The sequence below is a fragment of the Myotis daubentonii genome, chromosome 17, assembly GCF_963259705.1.
Source record: "Myotis daubentonii chromosome 17, mMyoDau2.1, whole genome shotgun sequence".
NCBI lineage: Eukaryota > Metazoa > Chordata > Mammalia > Chiroptera > Vespertilionidae > Myotis > Myotis daubentonii.
Genome location: NC_081856.1, coordinates 41,682,605 through 41,705,623, shown reverse-complemented (window position 1 = coordinate 41,705,623; position 23,019 = coordinate 41,682,605). Strand labels below are relative to the sequence as shown.

The window sequence follows — 23,019 nt, the reverse complement described above, 5'->3', positions numbered from 1 at the left end:
AGCGGGTGCAAGCAGAACCGGCGCTAGCAGCAGGTGCAAGCGCTGGGCCGAACTGCAACGCGCGGGAGCAACGAATTTTTAGTAACCACCAGAGGCTCGCCCGCGATGACAGAAACTGGCACCCCACCTTGGTCTGGTGCCCCCACTCACCTACTCCACCATCCTGTTGTGGCCAATGCCCGCCATGTTCCACTCGTGCCCCCTGGTGGTCAGCACATGTCATAGCGACTGGTTGTTTGGTTGTTCTGCAGTTTGGTCTATTTGCATATTAGCCTTTTATTATATAGGATACTTGTATTATACAATCTAAATGCTTCTAAAAAATTAACTCATCTAATTTTACTGAAAACTGTGAGGTCTAAAGCTACCATAAAGCCTGTTTTATTGATAAGGAAAGTGAGGCAGAGTTTAGTTAGTGGTAGAGCTGGAGATTTGAACCCAGAGTAGGTCTTGACCCTTAGCCACCCTGCCAGGATGTCTCCTCAGTCCAGTTGACTGGGCTGGCATATAATCCAGGTGAGTGGAAATTGTAAGAATTGCTAGGGGAATTCAGAAGAGAAACACTTCTCATAAATGCTCTTTTATGTCAAAATAGTGAGGACTGCATTTTAGATGCAGAGGAGTTTGGCTAGAAGGAAGATCTAGAAAGAACAAAGTAAAACACCCACCTGCCCCCCCAAACTATCCAACCAACCAAATCCAAACCTGCTATTTCCATGTGTGAACACTATGGCGGAGATATGCACACAATCTGAGCTGCAGTAGGGTGATAGATGGTGATCAGAAACTGCTGGTGGGGTGCGCCTCTCCCAAGTAGTACTTTTCCAATCATGTTTCAGGCAGTGTATCGGCCTTGTGCTTGTGTAGACAATAAAAGTGTGTTAGAAGAAAAAACTGTGGAAGCAGGTCCCTGAACTATGTAGAGAGGGTGGTAAAGGGTGGTCCAGGTATACCAAATGCTGCTCCCTCACTGGACAGTGCAGTCCCTGCCCAGTTTGCTCCCCTTCATGTCAGCACCTGCAGCCCCTCCTCAGAGTAGAGGGTCAGTACCTGTTCCATAATAGGATGCTTGTTGTAACTCCAAGATGGCTCCTGTCTGCTGTAGGGCACAGATGTCCAGATCCATCTTTCATTTATTGTATTCCTTTCCCCCATCCCCTCCCAAGGTGGGGAGGGCTGAGGAGTGGCTCGGGTTCAGGACGGTTGTCCGTGCCAGCAGTGCACAGCAGAATCGTGCTTGTGTGGCCCTCCGTTTAGCATCACCCCTTTGTGTCTGGTCCACTGTCGTCGCACCTACTCCACCTTAACCAGCTCCTGGCTATAGCAAATCTGCCGCCTTCCTCTGGAGAGTGCCCCGTTTCAGTTTTTCTGCTCCTATTGGTTTCTAGCTCTGCACATGGTCACAGCTGCATGTATGTAAGTCTCACTGATGGTTTCTGACGTCCCCAGGTTCCTCGGGACAAGAGGCTGCTGTCTGTGAGCAAAGCAAGTGACAACCAAGAAGATCAGGACAAAAGGTACCGTGTTAGTTAAAGGAAGATGCCTGGCTTCCAAAAATCTCTTGTTTGATGTTCTTGTTTGCCTTTTTTTGTTTTTCAAACAAACAGCACTAACCTATAGGAGATAGGGTCATAGCCTCCTCTAACTGTCTTTGGGAGTCTGGGCCAAAACCCGATCTCTCAGTAGGCAGAGAAAATTGCATTTTTTTGATTGTGCATCTGAAGGGTCACGAGCAGGCTCTTGATATACCTACCCCCTTCCGAGGAGGCTGAAAGTCCCCATAGTTAGAGGTGAGTTAGATGATAGCCCACTGCCGAGGTGAGTTTTCTGCCACTCCCACGGCTGTGTCACTGTGATCAGGCTCCTGAGGGGGTCAGACACTTGGAGCTTGCTTTTGATGAGGTAGAGGAAGAGGCTCTGGGTAGCAGTGGACACTGTCAGCGAGGAGGCACAGGACAGATATCAGGGAGATCATTACATAATACTCCTTTCCTGCAATCTTGACATAAGAACCAATTGGAAAACAGGATACAGTCCTACAGATTGAAGTTCAAAAGGAAAAAAAAAAGTTTTATTTCGGAGGAAGTGCTATTTGGAATCCGCAATTTGTATCATTTCAGTCCTGCCTTAGGTACGCTTACTCATCTGGTCCGCGGTGACTGGCGTGTCACCTCTGTTTGACCAAGATGATCCAGACATAAGGAGGAAACTAGAAAGGACTGATCCATCTTGCTCAGCTACTTCTTCCTAAGCGGCCAAATACATCTCTTCCACGGCAGAAGGGAGGGAGCTCCCACGGTATTTCTCGACTGCAGGTTTTTTCAAATGGAAATATGAAGCCAGGAGAAATGAAATCCCCTGCTGGCACTGATGTCAGACTCTTACCTGGCCTTGATAGGGACTGCTTGTGACATTATGATCTTACTATATGACTAGCAGTGGGGGCCACCCCACCAACTAGCAGCCCCAAGCTGTGGCATCATCTCCAAGGTGTGCCCCAGCAGATGATTATGACTAGCTGCATCTGATTTGCAGACCCGCAGGGACCTGCTATTGCCCCATGCTGCCGTGGGCCCTGGGTCCCGGTTGGCAGTAGTGGTGACAGGGAATAGGAGGCTGCCACTCTTGAGGCCCTGTAGCTTTTCCTCCATCGAGCCACTATTTATTAAGCTAAGACTATGCTGTCTGCAAGGTCCCATATCAGCAATCATAGAGGGATCGGGCGCCAATGAGTCTCGGATGTGTACTCTGTCTGCATCATAATGGACAAAAGAACCATGTTTTGTGAAAGCATTTTTCAGAACACCGTTCAAGTGACAGGCGCTCATTGTATTTTAATGGTTATTTTTGTGATTTTAGTGGAATACCTTTAAGAAAGCTGGCAGTGAGGATGCACAAAACCACCTTGTATAGACTAATGTGACTTGGTAGACGCTGGCTGAATGGAATTTGGGAGGATATCATTTGATCGGCGGTGCATTCATGAATTAAGGTGCCACGTGCTTACGTGATATCATTACAACTGCGTACAGAAGTTGCTTCTTTGGAAATCAGACTTTCAATGACATAATCCAAAAATTTTTTTAAAAGCATATTGAATGCACCATTCTTAGCATTGCATTTTGCTCCTTTTATAATATTTGGTTCAGTCTTAAATTATATTGCAGGTGAGTCGGTATCTCACAATAATTCTTACTTTGTTTTAATCATCCATTTTCTGGATGTCTTTCTGGAACAGTGGTTCTCAACCTTCCTAATGCTGCGACCCTTTAATACAGTTCCTCATGTTGTGGTGACCCCCAACCATAAAATTATTTTCGTTGCTACTTCATAACCGTGATTTTGCTACTGTTATGAATCGTCATGTAAATATCTGATATGCAGGATGTATTTTCATTGTTACAAATTGAACATAATTAAAGCATAGTGATGAATCACAAAAACAATATGTAATTATATATGTGTTTTCCAATGGTCTTAGGCGACACCTATGAAAGTGTCGTTCGACCCCCAAAGGGGTCGCGACCCACAGGTTGAGAACCACTGTTCTAGAAGTCCTCCCGCATCAGCTTTGAAAGCCACTGCTGTTCTACAGAGGCCCAGCTGCATGTTATAGGATGCTGCTGAGCCTGTTATCTCCTCATCCTATAACAATGACTCAGCTAGGTTTATACAACTCCATCGTTTGCTCATCTCTAGGAACACCAAAGATCTCCTGACTTACGTTTTTGTTTAGAATTCCAGCATTTTATATGATTTAAAGAATTAAGAAATGTGAATGAAAATGAGCTCTTTACCAATAGAGGAGTTGGTTAACTTGTCATATTTTGGCAAAGCCATTAAGACTACACTAGTTCCAAGCCCAGAGGAGTGGAAACTGGGTAATTGCTTTGGTAGCTAATAAATGTAGACCAACACTTCTACACTCAACTTGCAGGACATTACCCACCAGTATTAATAGTTAATCCTCCACAAAAAGGTCTGGGGTAAAATGGCTTTCAGAAATTCTGGGTTACAATTAAACAGGTGAAGGAACGCCTGGGGGGCCTTCACCCTGGTGTTTGTGACCCACCAGGGTGGTCTTGTTATGGCAAAGAGTTTTTTTGTTTTGTTTTAATGCTGATTTTATCATGGACTCCTTTCTTTGAGGAACATCTATTAACATTCCATGCAAATGTTCTAAATAATGGGGCTTAGGAAATGCTGATATAAATGGGTGGTCTGGGTTTTGGCATCCTCCAGCTAACTGGATTCAGATTAAACATCATTTCTTAATTTTCACTGTGTCCTCGATACAGATTCAGCGCTTGATTTGGCCACGAAAGCAGGTTATTACTTAAAGCCAGAATGTTTGCAGACTTGCGATTTTATTCTTTAAAGGGTTATTTTCTAGAATGATTTGTACAGATCTGTGACAGACTCAGGGAAGTGTAGATATTTTTTCTGTTGGCTGTGTTCATGCGGAGCTATTCTTTCCTCCAGCTTCACTTTGAAGTTTTATCTGAAAAATCAAAGCTGAAATACCAAGTCCTGCTTGAGAGTTAGGCAAGCTCAGAAGCGAATGGACTTCTTTTATAGAGAGGAGCCAAGAGAGCTCAACTCTTGGGAGAACCAAAAATATTAGAATATCTCTCTCTGTGAGAGCTGCTGGGAAGCCCTACAAGGAACAAGCTAGTTTAAATAAAGCAGACATCAGGGACAGGGCTCCATGCAAGACATGTATTTTCTCTGGATATCCATCAGAGTAACCAATAAATACGTGAGAGGTGGCCTCAGATTTTACTGACCACAGACACTTTGCTAGTAAAATCATTTTGTTATCAATAATAATCTTCCATTAACCAGTCTCTCTCTGCTTCTGCTCTCTCCCAGAATTCTTTAGTGTAAATGGAAATACTTTATTCTAGCCTGGCAAGAATTAATTTTCTAAATCCTCCTTTCTCTTTGTACCAGCCAGGAGGTCTGAGATCTGAGAGATCTTCTTTTACAGTGACACCACTTCCTTAAGCCCCGAATGTAATTCAGTGCTAAGGCTATGAGTGAGCTCATGTTACTCCTTCATTTAGTGAAAATATTTAAATGACAAATTCTCACTTCTTACTTTTCCTACAATTTCTAAATTTTAGTGTAGTCCACAGGGAAGTGGAAAATATCCTTCTCACCCGCCCTCAAATGACCATATTAGTTCTCCTGCCTTTTTTAATAAAACTATTTTAAAATGTTTTCTTTTGAAAGTTTTTAAACATCTGCAGAAGAGGACCATGTAGTGACCCCCAAATGCCCATCTGATCCTCTTGATTCAGCAGTGATAACGCTTGTTACACTTGCTTAACCTCTACCTTTTCTCTTCCCTTCCCTTTCTTTTTCCGATGGCAATAGAATTTAAAATAAGTCATGTCATTTTACCGCAACTCCTTCTGATTTGTATATCTAAAAAAAACCCAGGACACTTCATTACATAATCTCAAAATCCTTACCACCCCTAACTAAATTAACATATTTCCTTAATTTCACCTAACGCGCAGTCCATATCCAATTGCCTCAAAAATCCTGTTGCCTCATAAATGCTTCTTTGGTTTGTTCAGATCGGGATCCAAACAAGACCTTCTCATCATATTTGATTATGTCTTTTAAATTTCTGCTAGTCTAGAGTAAGCCCCCATCCTTCTCCCTTTTTTATGCCTCTGACTTACTGAAGAAGCCAGGTCGGTAGAACGTGCGTGCAGCATTCTGGTTTGTCTGATCGCTTCTTTATGATGTTGGCTAAGTCTTTCTTCCAGCTCCTGTGTTGCCCGAGAGCTGGAAGTTAGATGTAAAGGCTTGCTGAGAATTAAGGTCAACTTTTTTAATTTTTTTTTTAGAGTAGTAGCACTTGCTAGGTGGGGCTGATTGCAGGAGGCACACAGGTGTAGTTGTCCTCCTAGGGATGGAGAGAGCCTTCGGATCCCATTGTGAAGTTCGCCATCAGCCTTTCCTCTGATTATGATACGTTCATACCCACTGATCATCGCCTGCAGCCGTTCTTTTATCAAGGGTGGCAAAACGGCGAGCTTTCTCACTCTATCCTCTTTTGGGGTGGGTTTCCACACACAGAAACTGTCTTGGCACCAGCGAAGCCCAGAGTAACTTGAGCGGAGGGGAGAACCGAGTCCAGGTCCTAAAGACTGTCCCCGTGAACCTGTCCCTAAACCAAGACCACCTGGAGAATTCCAAGCGGGAGCAGTACAGCGCCAGCGTCCCCGAGAGCCCGGCCATCATCCCCGTGTCGGGGATCACGGTGGTGAAAGCCGAAGATTTCACGCCAGTGTTCATGGCCCCGCCCGTGCACTACCCCCGGGGAGACGGGGAGGAGCAGCGCGTGGTGATCTTTGAACAGACTCCGTATGGCGCGCCCGCCATGGCCAGCCACACCTACCTCAAGGATGACCAGCGCAGCACCCCGGACAGCACCTACAGCGAGAGCTTCAAGGACGGAACCTCCGAGGTGAGTCCCCGCGCTCTCGTTAGTAGCAAGAACCCAAATCCAGACCCCCCAGCTAAGTTCATTTTAAATTTAGAAACAAATTTTATTTAAGATCTGTTGAATTTTTTTATTTTTTAAATAGGTTTTTATTGATTGTAGAGAGTGAGGAAGGGAGAGGGATAGAGAGAGAGAAACATCGATGAGAGAGAAACACATCCATCGGCTGTCCCCCACTGGGGATCGAGCCACAGCCGCCACCAGGCATCCCAGGAAAGTGTCCCCACTGGGAATCGAACCAGTAACCTCTTGGTTCAGGGGTCCAAGGCTCACCCACTGAGCCAAACCGGCTGGGCCCCTCAGCTAACTTTTGTTCTCTATTTCCTTTTAAAGTGGGATAAATGAATTGAACTGTGAGTTGACGGCTATTTTTAAAAATGTGTTTGTGTCTTTTATTTTGAGCAGGGTTTTTTTGTGTGTGTGTTTTTTTAAAATATATTTTATTTATTTTTTACAGAGAGGAAGGGAGAGGGATAGAGAGTTAGAAACATCGATGAGAGAGAAACATCGATCAGCTGCCTCCTGCACACTTCCCACTGGAGATGTGCCCGCAACCAAGGTACATGCCCTTGACCGGAATCGAACTTGGGACCCTTGAGTCCGCAGGCTGATGCTCCATCCACTGAGCCAAACTGGCCAGGGCATGAGCAGGTTTTAATAAACCATTGGTCTAGGTATGTGGAGGAGGAATATTTTTTTTGACGCTTAGCTGACAGATTCCTTTGTTTTAGTTTTGATCTTAAAAATTAAATATAAGGAATGAAGAGATTTTTGTGTGGAAACTTCCTATTTTTTAAAGTTTTTGCCTTGACCTCTTCTAGTTTGTAACCTTCCCAAAGGGTAGCTAAAGTTGTCTGCCTATGCTTTTAAAAAACAATATCACTTTCTTCGGCCTTGTCTGATTGAATATTCAAGAAAGAATTTGTATTTTCAATAATCAAGTGTGTGTATATGTACTTTGTACCTATTCTTCTCCTGTGCCCGTAGAATTTACAGAAACAGTGATCTCCGCTTGCTTGTTTGTTTTAAAATCACTCCACATGGGAATGTGAGGTACATGCTTTTTCACTGAAGGGTTGCCCTGATGTTTTTCTTACATGGTGTAGAAATATTCCATTAGTCACAGAAGAGTCCGTGGATATTGTCCAATGTCAACGAACCATCATGCTGTTTGGGGGATGTGTTATCAGTTGTGTTTGTGTTGTAGATAAAGAAAGAGGCTGGTGAAAGGAAGCTATTGTATTTGGGGTTTTATTTTTAGGTGCATGAGAAAGTAACTTACCAGAAACTATATATGAAGATTATTCCCACTGTATTTGGAATATTTTAACTACTCTCCTGGTCTTGAAAACCAGTGTTTACCTTACATATTGTATTTCAATCTGATGTGAATTAAATGGAATGCTCTATTATGATCTTGAGCTGTGGCATTGCCAACAGGCTATAGATTAGGTGAGCTCAGTAACCTCACCAAGTAAATTTCACTAAGGAAAATTTGTCTGAAATCTAGTATTCTCTTAGGAATATTATTAAAATGTCTAAGACCCTTGTTGAATGAGCAGGTTTCGTTCTCTAGTAGAGACTGACTTGTGTGTGTGTGTGTGTGTGTGTGTGTGTGTGTGTGTGTGTATAGTGGTATCAGGAAGGGAGTAGCTTGGCCTAAATAATTAAGGAATATATAGATGCGCTACATCAATGGCGACGTTGGCTGTCTGCTTGCCTTTAGGCATCCTACAAATTATATCAAAAGATTTCCAAACAGTTGTAAAAACTTGGTAACTGTAGCCAGAATGGCCCAAGCATTTTGGGCCATAATTCTTCATACTAAATCATTTAGGGCCATGTGACCCATTAGTGTGAGCATGTCTCATAAAGGATGGTGATAGATTCCAAGTGGACTCTACATTTAATTTTTTTTAAATTTGAAAGACAGTGTAACAGAATTAAGGGAAAAAATTTAAACTTGAGAATAGTAATTCTGTGTCTAAAACATATAAACTATTTTTTCATAGTTCTTGTTCACATGTACTAATAGTTATTGGAGCAATTCTTTATTTTAGTCAGCATATAGATAAATCTCTTTGAGTCTGAACAGTTGTAGTATATCACACCTTTTCATATCACCCGGGGATTAGAATCATAGACGTTATAAGTCCAATATGTTTTAGTAGGGTAGCTTATCCTCAGACTTCAGAGCTCTATGGCATGGACAATAAATTTATTCAAGGCCATGTTTATTAATTCTGGTTCACCCTGTGTTGTTGCAGGTTATTACATATTCCTGCAAAGACTTTGGAAATGCATCCCCTCTATCTCTAAAATACTTCCTTAAATATCTTTTTCATCATGCTATCCTCATACTCCAATTTTCCTAATTCTTAACTAAGTATAAATACCTTTTCATAAATTCGCCCTGTCTAATAGAACTTTCTGCAACGATGGACATTGTTTATGCTGTCCCAGATGGTAGCCACTAGTTCCATATGTCAATGTTGTATATGAAAGGTGGCTGGTTGACTGAGGAACTGAATGTTTAACTTTATTTAATTCTGATCAACTTCACGTTTGGCTAGTGGCTACTGTAGACTTTCAGGTCCTTCCTTCATAACCAGGACAGGCCTATGTCCTTGACTCCATCTATGTACCACATTTGTACCATCATTTTGTCTTGAATCATGGTGGTCCTCTCTCACCCGGATTACTTTCTTTTAATTTCTTCAGTAAAAGGTTCTCTTTGGCTCCAAGGGTCAGAGCAAAGTTCACAGTCCCCATGAAATCTTCTAATATTGCTGGTTTTCCCTGGCAATGCCCATTCTGTGCTTTTCCAGTCAGGACACCTGCATGAATAAATGAATGATTCAACATAGTCATTTGCTGTACTTTTGTTTCTTTTGTTGTATTTTTGTTTCTTTTGTTGTTTTTCATGTGAATTTACCCACCAATATTTATCTCTCCGAGGACAGTGCCGTATAGTTTTTCTATATTTCTCCTGGCACCAAGAGGATGATAAAGCCTCAAAAAATTCCCATTAAATGCTTTGCTGATTGATTGATTGATTGATTATAAAAGAAGCTTAAATCTGAATCTTTGATTCTCTGTCATGAACATGTGGCTTCTCAAATAGCCTCCCAGAACAAATTAAGTTAAAAAAATCGAGGTTCCACTGTATAACGCTCACTGTTCTTATACTTCATTCGCATATTTAGTCCTTCTAATCACTATAAGCAGGCATTTTACAGGTGGAGAAAGTATGGCCCTTGCTTCAGTTCACACAGCCAGCAGGCAAGAGAGCTAGAACTTGACCCTACACAGTCTTGCTCTAGAAACTATGCTCCAAACCACTCTACTATAATGCTTGGACTATGATGTGTATAATTCCTGTTCCAGTAACTCAGATTCTCTGACTTGGAATAAGCATTAGAGGTAATAGAAAGTGGAAGAGATGTTTTATATGTTTGAGGAAACAGTTTCCAGAACCTGCAAACACTTTAAGAACACCTGCAGACGCGTGAATAATACACAAAGTACAAGTGCTTTTTGTTGGGGGCAGTTCCCATCGTGCGGGCGACGTGTGGGTTCTGGCACAAATGGCAGCCCTTTTCGCTGCAGCTGAAAGAGTAATGCCCAAAATATATAATTGTCCTTTCTAAGGTGAGGACAAGACAGTTTGGATACATTTATCACTTTTTAAAATTTGTAATAATGACTCACTTCTTGGTTTTAATTTCTATAACTTGGATATTTTGTAGAAATTTCGGAGTGCTTCAGTCGGGGCCGAGGAATACATGTATGACCAGACATCAAGGTAGGTTGCCAGGAGATACCCCTGGAAACTGATGAACGGATGAGCCTTTAAATGTACCCCCAAGCCCTAGCTGGTTTGGCTCAGTGGGTCGCGACCCCTTTGGCGGTCGAACGACCCTTTCACAGGGGTCGCCTAAGACCATCGGAAAACACATACATATTGTTTTTGTGACTAATCACTATGCTTTAATTATGTTCAATTTGTAACAATGAAATTGGGGGTCACCACAACATGAGGAACTGTATTAAAGGGTCGCGGCATTAGGAAGGTTGAGAACCACTGGGCTAGAGCGTCAGCCTGCGGATTGAAGGGTCCCAGGTCCGATTCCGGCCAAGGGCATATACTAGTACATGCCCGGGTTTCGGGCCCAATCCCCAGTAGGGAGCGTGTGAGAGGCAGCCAATCAATGATTCTCTCTCATCATTGATGTTTTGATGTTTCTATCTCTCTCTATCTCCCCCTTCCTCTCTGAAATCAATAAAAATATATTTTTAAAAAAAGGAAGTAAATGTTCCCCCAAGTTGTACTTTCTAACCTTTTAAAAATATATATTTATGTATTTATTGATTTGAGAGAGGAAGGGAGAGGGCTAGAGAGATCCCTGAAACTATATTCAGAACCATTTATGTTCATATGCGCTTTTTTCTGGGAAGAGGGTTCACAGCTTTCTTCTCATTTTCAAACAGCCTGTGCCCAAGACCAGTCGCAAGCTACTGGTGTGGGCAGTCCTGAATATCCTGTCCAGGCCACGAATTTTATGATTCAGTGGCTATTTTGGAATTGCTTTTTCTATACAAAATGACAGTGGAATTGATTCTGTCTTGAATGATTTATTTCCCACCTGGGTCTAAGACATATTCTGGAATGTTTTTAGTTTATCAGCTTAAGCCTATGATTTTTATCATGTAAGAGGAATATTATTCTGTCCTTCAAATTGTTTCTCATTATAAAAATTAAAAAAAAATTAGACATTGCAAAAATGTTCAACATAGGAAGCAAGAGTTGCCAGTAATCTTGTAAGCCATTTTAAGGGCTAAAACATAGTTAGACTCAATGAAGAGATTCTGATGATTCAGAAAATACACAGTTTTTGTTACTGTGTCATCAATGTGTGCCATCCTGTGGTGTAGCAGCAATAAATATTTCTGAATGAGCATGTTTAAAGAGGTTATGATTCATACCTGCTGCTCATTTTAAACAATTGATTTTTTTCTTCCAAGTTGGGAAAATGAGTGTTTTTGTTTTTTAAGTTAAACCATAGTTTTAAAATATTAGGGAAATCATTTAGAGCAATAATTTGCAACCATTTTCTGTAATGGCTATCTAGTAAATATTTTAGATTTGGTGGCTTGCAGTCACAGCCACTCAAATCTGCTATGCAGTGTGAAAGCAGCCATGGAGAAGCACCATCCACATTCACTAAACGAAGGAATGTAGCTGTGTTCCAATAAAACTTTATTTACAAAAACAGTCAATGAGCTGGATTTGGCCCATGGACCATTGTTCGCATATACCTGTCATGAGTGCTTTTGCAGGCTTAGGAAACAAAACACAAAAATAAAAAAATACTCCCTGTTATGGAACTAGATGTTTAGTAATGAATGTTTAGTAGTTTTGAGTTTGGGGTTTTCACATTTTGAAGTTTTTAAAAGTAGAATATATTTGCAATATCTTGGTGAGACAAACAGACGGCGATTTACATGTATGTGAATTGAACAAAAGCATTCACACATCTGGTTTGTGACTAGGATAAAAGTGGCAAGCTCTATAAGTTCTTCAACTTCAGGCGTTGTGTATTGCCAGCTAAGGCCCAACAGCGGTTTTCCTAGCACGGCCTCGCACCATTGGCCAGGCACGTCATGGACTTCCTCCCCATCTGGTTTATGAGCCCCCTATTAAAAATGCTGTCTGTATACATTGTGTTAGCAGTGACCTTTGGTCTGGTCTCATCTCTTTTGCCATCTGCTGTGTTTTGTCTCTGAAACAGAGTAAATATTGGTTAATATTCATACCAAGTGATAATCAATGTGAAATTGATCAGTAGTGTTCAAGTGAGTGACTCTGACCACTGCTTGTTTTCTGTTCAACAGTGGCACGTTTCAGTACACCCTGGAGGCCACCAAGTCTCTCCGTCAGAAGCAGGGGGAGGGCCCCATGACCTACCTCAACAAGGGACAGTTCTACGCCATAACGCTCAGCGAGACGGGCGACAACAAATGCTTCCGACACCCCATCAGCAAAGTCAGGGTACGGGCCGCCTTTCTCCAGTAAATCAGAGGGATCCGAGGAATGCAGTTGCTACCTCAGGGCCTTGTGGGAAGGGTGTGGAAAATAATTCTAAAATAAATAACTCCAGAACAAATGTCAGAGAGTTGGGGCAAGAGAACTGATTGGCTCACAGTTTATCATTTTAATCAGTAACCAATAAGCCCCGGGCAAGGGAGGCGGTTGGAACATGCTTTCTGAACGTATCCAAGGAATTTTCCCAGCTTCATTCATGGCCTGTGTGCTACCTCGCTGCTGCTGCTGCTGTTGTTTGCCATCAGTTGGTTTTAATTTTTCCAGTGAGTAGCTGTAAGTCAGAACATTTTTCTCCATATTTGCTGCTGCTTTCTTTTCTGTAAAGGAGGATGCAGTTCATCTGTGTCCCTGGAGCCTTTTGGTTAAAAGCCCTCGCAGCCCAATGCTTCCTCAGGAGCCAAGGGGCGAGGCATGCTATGACCCCTCCCAGGAGTGACATGGAGGAATGTTCACGTTCATGAGTGTTAGTCCTATTTGTGGGAAATGAAAGTGCCCTGGAAGCCTGCCAGCTTTTGGCACTCTCGCTCTTGCCAAGAGAGGGAGGGAACTGGTAATCCCTCTCTACTGAAAAGGAAAAGAATAGCAGAGCTCTGAAAAGAGGTTGCAGGACTCTCCCGCCCTGTTGTAAAATGATTTGTGCTGCCAGTGTGTAAAATGCTACGGAGGAGAAATTATGAAGGAATATAAATCAATGAAATATTCTTGTGGAGTGGTGGGGATATGTCCACTAGGAAGTATTTTGGATATGGAGTGAGAAGGGAGAGTCATATCCCTGAGACTGTAATTAGGGGTTCTTTGGGCTTGTTTGTTTGGTTGGTTTTGGTACCTTCTTCATTGTCTAAATGACAGCGAATTATCACAGACAGTATTTAGCTTAATGAGGTTGTTTATCATTGAGAACTGAAAGGAGTTTTTGGATGATTAGTTTCTCAAGCTCATTTTTAAAGCACATCACACATTGTATTGAAATAAAAAACATAGTGGACCTTGTGTCTTTTGGTCTATGAAATATCTGTGATGTACATCTGTATTCATCAATATGAACTCATCTTTTACTGTTCTTCTCATTACTTTAGCATTTCTCTCATTAATCCAGTATTCCAGCCTCAGGCACTTAATTAGGCCAGAAACTGATACTTCCTCCTTTATAAATGATGCCAGATTCTATATTTAAGATAAGAAATTTCAAAAATATGCTTGTTTTTAGTACAAGAAAAATTTATTTTTTGTATTCCTACTTACCTCACAAAATATTAAATTTTCTGGTAATTGGTTTATCTGGTTGTTTATGACTCAGGGTAAAAATGATGTAGGATTTCTTTTTCTATGTGCTGTTCTCATTTCCAGTCATTTTTTTAAACATATTTTTTATTGATTTCAGAGAGGAAGGGAGAGGGAGAGAGAGAGATAGAAACATCAATGGTGACAGAGAATCATTGATCGGCTGCCTCCTACATGTCCCATACTAGGGATCCAGCCTGCAACCTGGGCATGAGCCCTGAGGGGAATCAGACCATGACCTCCTGGTTCATAGGTTGATGCTCAACCACTGAGCCATGCTGGCCGGGCTCCAATCATTTTTTTAAGTTGGCTCATTTTAAAACAAAACCATGTAACTGAGCATGTCTGGGCTTTTGTAAAGCAAGAAAAGCTGCATTTCAGAAACGCACCTCTGGTAGGGCTTTCCGAATGGAGACCGTGCAAGCAACCGAGGCCCAGAGCAAAAAGTAAGTTCCATTATTCTCGCCTCTGCAGAGCGTGGTGATGGTGGTCTTCAGTGAAGACAAAAACCGCGACGAGCAGCTGAAGTACTGGAAATACTGGCACTCCCGGCAGCACACGGCGAAGCAGAGGGTCCTCGACATCGGTGAGTCGGCCTCGGCCTCCCTGCGCGGCCTGTGGTGAACCGGCACGTTGTCACGATGCACGGGAGGTCCCCAGCACAGAAGTCACAGCCAGGACCCACACAGCTCTCATGATGTGCCAGGCCCCAGACTGGGCACTTTTCCTTAGCGGCTCCATTTAGTGCAAATCAGGCTGAGAAATCGAAATCGGGCTGAGTGCAAAGCACTTTCAATTTATGAAAGTCAACTGTGTCCCATCAATAATAGTAATATATTAGATGTGCAAGAACCGTGTCCATTTCTAAGCAGGTGGTGTGAACTCTGATCCCTCTGTGAGGTGAACGACCAGGCTCGGTTGGCTGTAAGGTACATGCCTGGATAGTGAGTTCCAGATCTCTAATTCTCTATCCAGTGTTGCTTCATTCTAACACACGTCTCGTGCTAATAGTACTGCGTGGTCAGGCAGTGAAACCTTCGAGAGACCTTCCCTGCCATTAAGAAGTACTGAATGTGCCCAGTACGTCTTCTGGAGTCCGTATAGTCCTAAGCACAATGTCTGTTCCCTGAAGACCTGTGGTCCCTCGACGAGACTCAGGGTCCAGGCAGGGGAGCAGAGCCCATGCCAAGTGGAGCCGTGGAGGGAATCCGTTGCAAAGGTTGGAAGGGCTGGAGGCACCATGAGGCAATCCAGAGATGAGCAGCTGCAGGAATCTGCAGGGTTGAGGATCAAAAGGAGGAGGTGGTGGGTGTTGGAGGTGCCACCCAGAAAGAGCTGGGACTATGGTGGGGGCTATCTCACAGGAGCCGTGGCCACAGAGGGACCTGCTTTCCAAAAGGAGGTAGAACCCCAGGGGAGTTTCCGCAGAGACTCCTCTCAGTGCCAAGAGCAGGGAGGCGAAGGCGTGCCCGGAGCTCTCTGCCTCCTGATCTCCCACAAGTGCTTCCCAACAAAGGCAGTTTCAGGAATCAGCCTCTGAGACCCAGAGTAAAGCAGGGAAGTCAGGATTGGATCTTACCGTTTCTAGAAATTACTTAAAAACACAGGCAGTAATATATGTGTCTGGAAGTAATTTTTAGCATGTTCCATGCTGTTTCCACAAGCACTAAGTACTTTCTCATGTGTAGGCTTTATTACTCTGCTCTGCAGACCAAGAGGCTGCAGTCCCAACGAATGCAGAGAAAGTGGAGGTTCCCACCGTGTCGAGTACCAGAAAGTATTCCTGAGCAATGACATTAGAAGGATGTCTGCACACCTTCTACTTCCCCTTGCTAGAACCCTATGATCAGTGGCAGAGAGGTTAGTGACTAGGTTAGGATGAGAGACTCATTGTAGAGCGTATTAAAACCAATTACTGGTTTATCCTGCAGAACGTCTATGCCACTCTTTACCTCACACCACACACACACACACACACACACACACACACACACACGCACACACACGCATGCACACACACACACCCACAAACATGTATCTTCTATTAACGAGTCCCACATCTTAATCTAATAAACAAGGAAACTGAGCCTAGAGAGTCCTGTTGACCTACCATCCTAGGTGACTTGTCCCCATTAATTAGTGCGAGAGCTGAGATAAGAACAGTCTTGTTCCCCCAGGTCATACACTAAACCTCCAAGGCGGACTGACTAGGACAAGGGTTTGGAGATACTTGCCTTAACCTGCTTGGTAGCCAATCTGCATGGTGCAGAGGAACAATTTTATTTTATTTGAAAAGTTAGCCTTATAATTATTACCCAAGAAAATGAGAGGAGCAATTAAATAGAAATGTGGCCTAAGTCCAAATAAGGCAAATAATAAAAGCGTGTGACTGGCATACCTGTTTTTTCAACTTTGATATTATTACAAGGTTTACTTTTCTTAGACCAGAATGATTCCTCAGCTCCCATAGGACTTCAGATCTTAGCTCTCTTCTTTATCGCCTCCTGCCTGCCTTCAGACTTTTCTCTCATATCATCCTACACACACACACACACACACACACACACACACACACGCTCATGCGCACCCACTGGGTGAATGACAAGTGGAGTGACCTCGTTTAGCACAGTGTGAGCCACTGGGAAAAATATCTGAAACGAGACAAGTCACAGAATGAACTGGACTACCGATCAAGGCTACTCGAACAGTGGATCATTCCCAAACCACGTTCAAGGGCAGGCGCATTTTTCTATTTGTCCCCTTTTAAGCAGAGAAGGAAAATTAGATGTTCGATAATTAATATTAACTTCATAGAAGGAAAGCCAGAAGCCACAACAATAAACGGAGGCACATTCACCTGGACTTTCCTTCTTTTGAACGCAATTAAGAGTTACTTTACTGCTTTACCACGTAGATCAGGGGTCCTCAAACTACAGCCCACGGGCCACATGCAAATACAAATATTGTGTTTGTTCCCGTTTTGTTTTTTTGCTTCAAAATAAGATACGTGCAGTGTGCATAGGAATTTGTTCATAGTTTTTTTTAAACTATAGTCCGGCCCTCCAACGGTCTGAGGGACAGTGAACTGACCCCCTGTTTAAAAAGTTTGAGGACCCCTGATAGATGTTCTGAAAGAATGAAGGTGGCTGCTTTTGCATCTTCAGCATGGGTGGTCTGGATTGTAAGGTACGCAGACGGATTCCACAAGCATATACAAATAAACATTATTACTTGAGGGTCACATGCAGTGTAGCCATTAATGATATAATTTTGTAGTTAAATTGTGAAATCAACCCTGTGCCTCTTCAGTCAAACTCTCTTTCATTTGGGTTCTCAGTAACCTCTCCCTGTAGGTGATGATAATACATCAGAATGTACGAGTTACATTGTTAATATTAATCCTATAATTTTTCCACGGTAATTAGCAGGCTATTATAGCACATCTTTGGCTATTAACATGTGATTATGGGATTTTCATCTGTGCCCTCTTACAGATCTATTTCTTAAGAGCCAGTTTTTAAATTGTGCCCTGTTGATAGAAGTTTTACTATATTAAGTTAAAGCTTTCCATGACAACATCAGTTCCAACTAAATCGACACATTTCTTCAAGTCTCGTTCTAAATAGTTTTCTCTGAGAGTTCAAATAAAAGCCTGTGAGAAGACAGGTATGCTGACCACTGGGGATTACTCAGCCCGTGGATCTGTCAGGGGGAGGAGCTCTCTCCTCTGGAGTCATACTCCGCTTTCACATACAAGTTGTGATTACAATTAAGTAACACGTTTCCCCCCTGGCTCTGGCTGTGTCCTACCAGTGAGCTTTCTTGCAGTTTTCATAGCCAAACCTGGGCTGGGCTGGCCAGAGCTGTGCAGAAAGTGGGAGGGTGGCGATTGGGGAGGAGGGGAGGGGAGGCGGACTGGGCAGGCAGCTGCCACCTTCCAGAAAGTCAGGTAGCCAGGGAGTCAGCATGAACTCAGGGCCCAGACGGGCCTAGGAGACAAGAGTGCCCTGCAACTCACCCCTCTTCACCGGGGTTCCCCACCCTGCCTTTCAGTGTTGGTCCTTAGAGGGCTCTCCTCCCCCAGGATTGTACAAACCTGCTCTCTCCCTGCAGGTGGGTAAGGGCCGGCGACCTTCCTTTACCAATAGCCCCAGTAAATGGAATTGTGATTTTTGATGTTTTCCTAGACTGTCTCCACACTTCCAAGCAGATATGAAAAGTAAAACGTAAATTCAACTCAAAACAAAACCCCTTGAGAGCCGCCAACTTAAAAATAACAACCACCACCAAACCCTCAGGGCTGGTGAGAGTCCAGGCAGAGTGAGAGCTAAATGAGGACAGGACCTTGGTCCCGCCTCCTCCACTGCAGGGAAGAGCCGGTGTGCGGCAGGCACTGTGTGGGCCTGGGTCCCGCTGTCTGTCCTCGGCTCTCAGTGTGGACACAAGCTCGCCCGGCCTGAGGCCCCCTCTGTTTTATAGACACGTGCTAGAGCCACAGCTCCGGGGCATTCCTTTTCGTCTTCAACTTCACTTAGAAAACATTTAGGTGATAAAAGTATGGCGGGCTATTAAGGTTATATATTTTAAAACATAAAGTGCAAGTATTTTTAAAAGTTTAATCTTAGGTCAGGCAGATTTTCAATGTTTGAGCCATGGTGGGTTTTTAGTTATCACATGCACGTTTCTGTGTGAGTCCTAAAAGCTCATTTTGTTGAGGACGACAGCTTTTTTGGGGGGGGGGGGTGTCACTTCCTCCTCGGCAGGTGTTCCTGGGGGATCGGGGCGTCCTGATAGAATTTTCTAGATACTCTGGAAAGTGTCCAGGACAACGCCATGGTTCACCAACAGCCCATCAGTCCAGGTCCTGATCTTTGCAGACTTCCTTTCAAGCTATTGCTGGGTCTTCCTCTTTCTTCCACTCCGTGTTTCTTAAGAGAGGAGCCCACTTCCTCCCCCACACCCTAACTGTTACTCATGTCTCAATCCAGTGTAACCTATTTTTTATTAAAATTTCTGAACGCCAAATCTATAGGCCTATTTTGCCCCTCGCCAGATTTTCTAGTTACTTCCTATCTCTCCTTCGTTCCTCCTTCAAGGCTGCCCTTGCCTAGACTAGCCCTCCCCCCTCCTCCTTGACCTGGTAGGTCGTTTACCCCTTCAGAACTCGTTCCCCCGTCCCCACTGGGGGAGATCTTCCTGATCTTCCAGGCAGAGGTATCCACTCCCTGCAGGGTTTTGGTTTCTATCTAGACAGTAGCGCTTGGCCATGTTTCACTTGGTTTAACATTTCACATTCCGTCCATCACACTCGATGCTGAGCTTCTTGACTGAGAGAGGATTTTTACTTTTTTAGCTGTGCATACCCAGCACCTGCTGGAGAGCCTGGCACAGAACAGATGCTCAACCAGTGTTGACTGGCTGATGAACACCGCGTGTGGTTTTGTGTATGTAGGTAGCACTGTGGTAGCAGGCACGCGCCTAGCTAGCTGGGAAACCAGGCTGGGTCACGCTCGCTCCTGTGCCTTTCTGAAAGAATCAATTTTGATCGTACTTTTCTAGATGCCAGGGCGGGGTTGGGGTGGGGGGTGGGAGGGGGGCTAAATATGTATTTGATACTTTAATTTCTTATATTTAAAATATTATTCTATTATCCTATAGCCCTGAGGATGAAACTTCTTTAATAACTCATAAGACTTAATTGCTAGCATAGAAATGCTATACATACACTAATAAACCAAGGACTTTTAAAAAAATATTTTGTATTGATTTTTTGAAAGAGAAAGAGAAACATTGATGCGATCCACTGCCTCCCACACTCCCCTACTGGGGATCAGGGATCGAGCTGCAACCCATGCCTGTGCCCTTACTGGGAATCAAAACCAGTGACCTTTCAATGCACAAGGTGACTGAGTCCAAATAAGCCAGCTGGCCAGGGTGAAATTACTCCTTTTTAACATAACTAGAAATTATTATTGTTTCCCAAACAGTAGAAATTGTTTAAAAGCAAATTATCAAAAACGAAAGTTTTTAGCTAGATTTAGAAATTTAATATTACAATGAATGTGCTCACTTACCATTTTTCTTACTGCTCCTGGGAAGTGTGTTTATCTGGTTCCAGGACATTATTATTTAATAAACCTTTTCTGCTAAATGATTTCCTTTCTGCTGACGATTTAAAAAACCCTGAATAGTTCAACGGAAGGAATGTTCCAGAGAGGATGGTGGGAGGCCCCTCTGAGAATCTGTTTTTTGTTTTTTTTTAAATATATTTTATTGATTTTTTACAGAGAGGAAGGGAAAGGGATAGAGAGTTAGAAACATCGATGAGAGAGAAACATCGATTAGCTGCCTCCTGCACACCTCCCACTGGGGATGTGCCCACAACCAAGGTACATGCCCTTGACTGGAATCGAACCTGGGACCTTTCAGTCCACAGGCCGACACTCTATCCACTGAGCCAAACCGGTTAAGGTGAGAATCTGTTTTAATGAGAGGGTGAAATAGTCCCTTAAAGAGATACTGGTTTTGAATATGAGCTTTCAAAATTCACACACACACACACACACACACACACACACACCCCTAAAACCACTTCATAGATCCACCGTATTTAAAACGGTAAAACATTTATTCCTGTCTTCCCTTTTTTCACATTTCCTGGACACCACATCCTTTCCCCCCTAATTGGTGGGACTTTTCCTTTCTCGTTAGCTATATAAGATCATGCTTTCATCTCAAACACATAACCTAGGCTTTCATTTGATTTCATGTGTTTTGCTTGGGGCCAAATTATTTTCCTTCTTCGTTGACTCATTTTAATGAAACAACAGCTAACCTGATGATCTCACATTTTTTAAAAAAATATATATGTCATTGATTTTTTTACAGAGAGGAAGGGAGAGGGATAGAGAGTTAGAAACATCGATGAGAGAGAAACATCGATCAGCTGCCTCCTGCACACCCCCTACTGGGGATGTGCCCAGAACCAAGGTACATGCCCTTGACCAGAATCAAACCTGGGACCCTTCAGTCGGCAGGCCGACGCTCTATCCACTGAGCCAAACCGGTTAGGGCGATCTCACATTTTTTAGTATTATTCGGTTGGCTTGAAAAATTACAAATGGTACCTGGAGGCAGAATCTGGTGGTTTCATGAGACTCATCTGTTTACTGAACAGAACCGCAGAGCTGGTGGTCTCGGCCGCCCTCCAGCATTTATCGGGGGGCCCTCTCTCAACGCCCCTTTCAACAGGAACAAGCTTTACATCTTCGCAACCCCCCCAAGTGTGAGAACACAGGCAAACCTAAAGTTTTTCCTTTTTGTTTACAAAATCTCAAACTTGCCAAGAGAAAGTTTTCCCCAAATTAAATTAAGCCCTTGGAGATACGGAAGCCAAAATAAGGTGAAACCAATCTGGAAAAAGTTCTTTGAAGGGGCTCCAGGAATGCGGAGCCGCCACTGGTTTCTCCGAAAAGACGGGGTCTGGGAAGAACTGAGCGCTCAGTAAATGAGCGGCTCCTCATTGTTCAGCGAGCCCCGAGGTGGGTGCTGGTGCCATCTCCACCTCGCAGATCGGGAAGCACCCCAGCTTAGGGAGGTGCTGCGGCTTTTCTGAGGTGGCTGCTGATTGGGTTGCACTCACACTGACAGCCCCCAGATGCTGTGGTCAGTCAACATTACAAAGGAAAATCCTGACAGCGGCAACAGCTTCCTCCCTTGAGGGACAAAGTTATTTTATATATAATTGATTTTGGGGGGAAGGGAGAGGGAGAGAGATGGAACATCAATGATGAGAGAGAATCATTGATTGGCTGCCTTCTGCACACCCCACATTGGGGATTGAACCCACAACCCAGGCCTGTGCCCTGACCCGGAATCGAACCACAACCTCCTGGTTCATAGGTCGATGCTCAACCACTGACTGAGCCACGCCGGCCGGGCCAAAGTTATCTTCTTGAAGAAATCTACCTAAGAAAATTAGAATTTCAATTTTGAAATAATATTGCCACCCTCTAATAATGAATGGGAAATAAACAGGAATAGCAACATGAGTAATTCAAATAGCAGGTATTGCAAAAAGCACTCATGTAACAAACTAGAATAGCCAGTGCAGTCTCCCCTCCCACATCCACTCCTGTCACACACATAACGGACTCACCACCCATGTCTGTTCCCAGCTGGGCGGCCCGGGGTAATTGAGGCAATGGGAAGTGGAGGTTCATCTGAATGGAACTTGAGCAGCTGAAGGGATTGAGTCTGTGGTTCAAATTTAGTGAAAGATAATCCATGTGAGGATTTACAGTTCTTATTACGTGTCTGTGTCCTGCCCCTCCCGTCACCTAAAAGCCATTTCTTTTGTTTAAATCAGTTCTGCCTGCATCTCAAAAGTACAACTTTATGTGTTTCAAAATTATTGCTGACACGGAGGGCTGCCAGACACTAGACTTGGTCTTTGAGAGGCGATCGAGTGTCTTATCATAGAATGGCAATTTTCAAGACTCTTATACTAACAAAGTACCATCGTTTGAGAAAGAACTCAGTTTTCTTCTATGAATTAGTGTTGCTTTAACTGGGGAGTATTACAGTTTCTGGAAATACCATTTGGGGTGGAAAGAGGTTGGGCACTATTGTGATAGAGGGAGGTTGCCCCGTGTGTAGGTCTGAGAGGATGGCTGATTGCCACTTCAGGCGGCAACTTTTGCTCCTGTGCCTGTAACTTCTTGTCCCACACCAGTCCCTGAGGGTGTTACTATACAACTAGTGAAACAAGAATGGAAAACTGAAATAAAACACGACCAGTTCATGCCGTGGACAAGAATAAGTTCGTTACCAAAGCACTGTCCATGTCTTCATGCATTCAGCAGACTACCAGAAAGCATCAGGCATGATTTGTAAGCGACAAAAGAGTTTGAAGAGACAAAATGGTTTGAATGAAGTTAAATATCACTGAGTAACACAGACGAATAAAAAGAGCTTAGTTTTAAGCCCATCCACGTTGATTTAAATTCAGCGTTAGAAGCCACAGTGCACATATAGATACATGTGTGCTTGTGTGTCTGCACATAGGAAATGACCTTTGGTCAGTTTGAAATCAAGTCAGGATCAGCATTCT

The 23,019-nt window shown here is 43.4% G+C and overlaps 1 protein-coding gene and 1 long non-coding RNA gene across 6 annotated transcripts in view; one reads left to right on the top strand and one right to left on the bottom strand.

The window, feature by feature from the left end:
* Positions 1–23,019, top strand: part of GRHL2 (grainyhead like transcription factor 2) — a 119,459-nt gene that overhangs the window by 46,516 nt on the left and 49,924 nt on the right. For all 5 annotated transcript variants that reach the window (XM_059672050.1, XM_059672047.1, XM_059672046.1 and 2 more), the window contains 5 exons: positions 1,450–1,517; positions 6,094–6,484; positions 10,270–10,325; positions 12,416–12,572; positions 14,382–14,493. In XM_059672050.1, coding sequence (XP_059528033.1) covers positions 1,450–1,517; positions 6,094–6,484; positions 10,270–10,325; positions 12,416–12,572; positions 14,382–14,493 — 784 coding nt within the window. The remainder of the gene's footprint in view (positions 1–1,449; positions 1,518–6,093; positions 6,485–10,269; positions 10,326–12,415; positions 12,573–14,381; positions 14,494–23,019) is intronic.
* Positions 7,164–12,644, bottom strand: LOC132219653 (uncharacterized). Its single transcript, XR_009449545.1, has 3 exons — positions 12,489–12,644; positions 12,242–12,303; positions 7,164–9,357 (listed from the first exon to the last, which is right to left on the bottom strand). It is a non-coding gene; the product is annotated as an uncharacterized LOC132219653 (long non-coding RNA).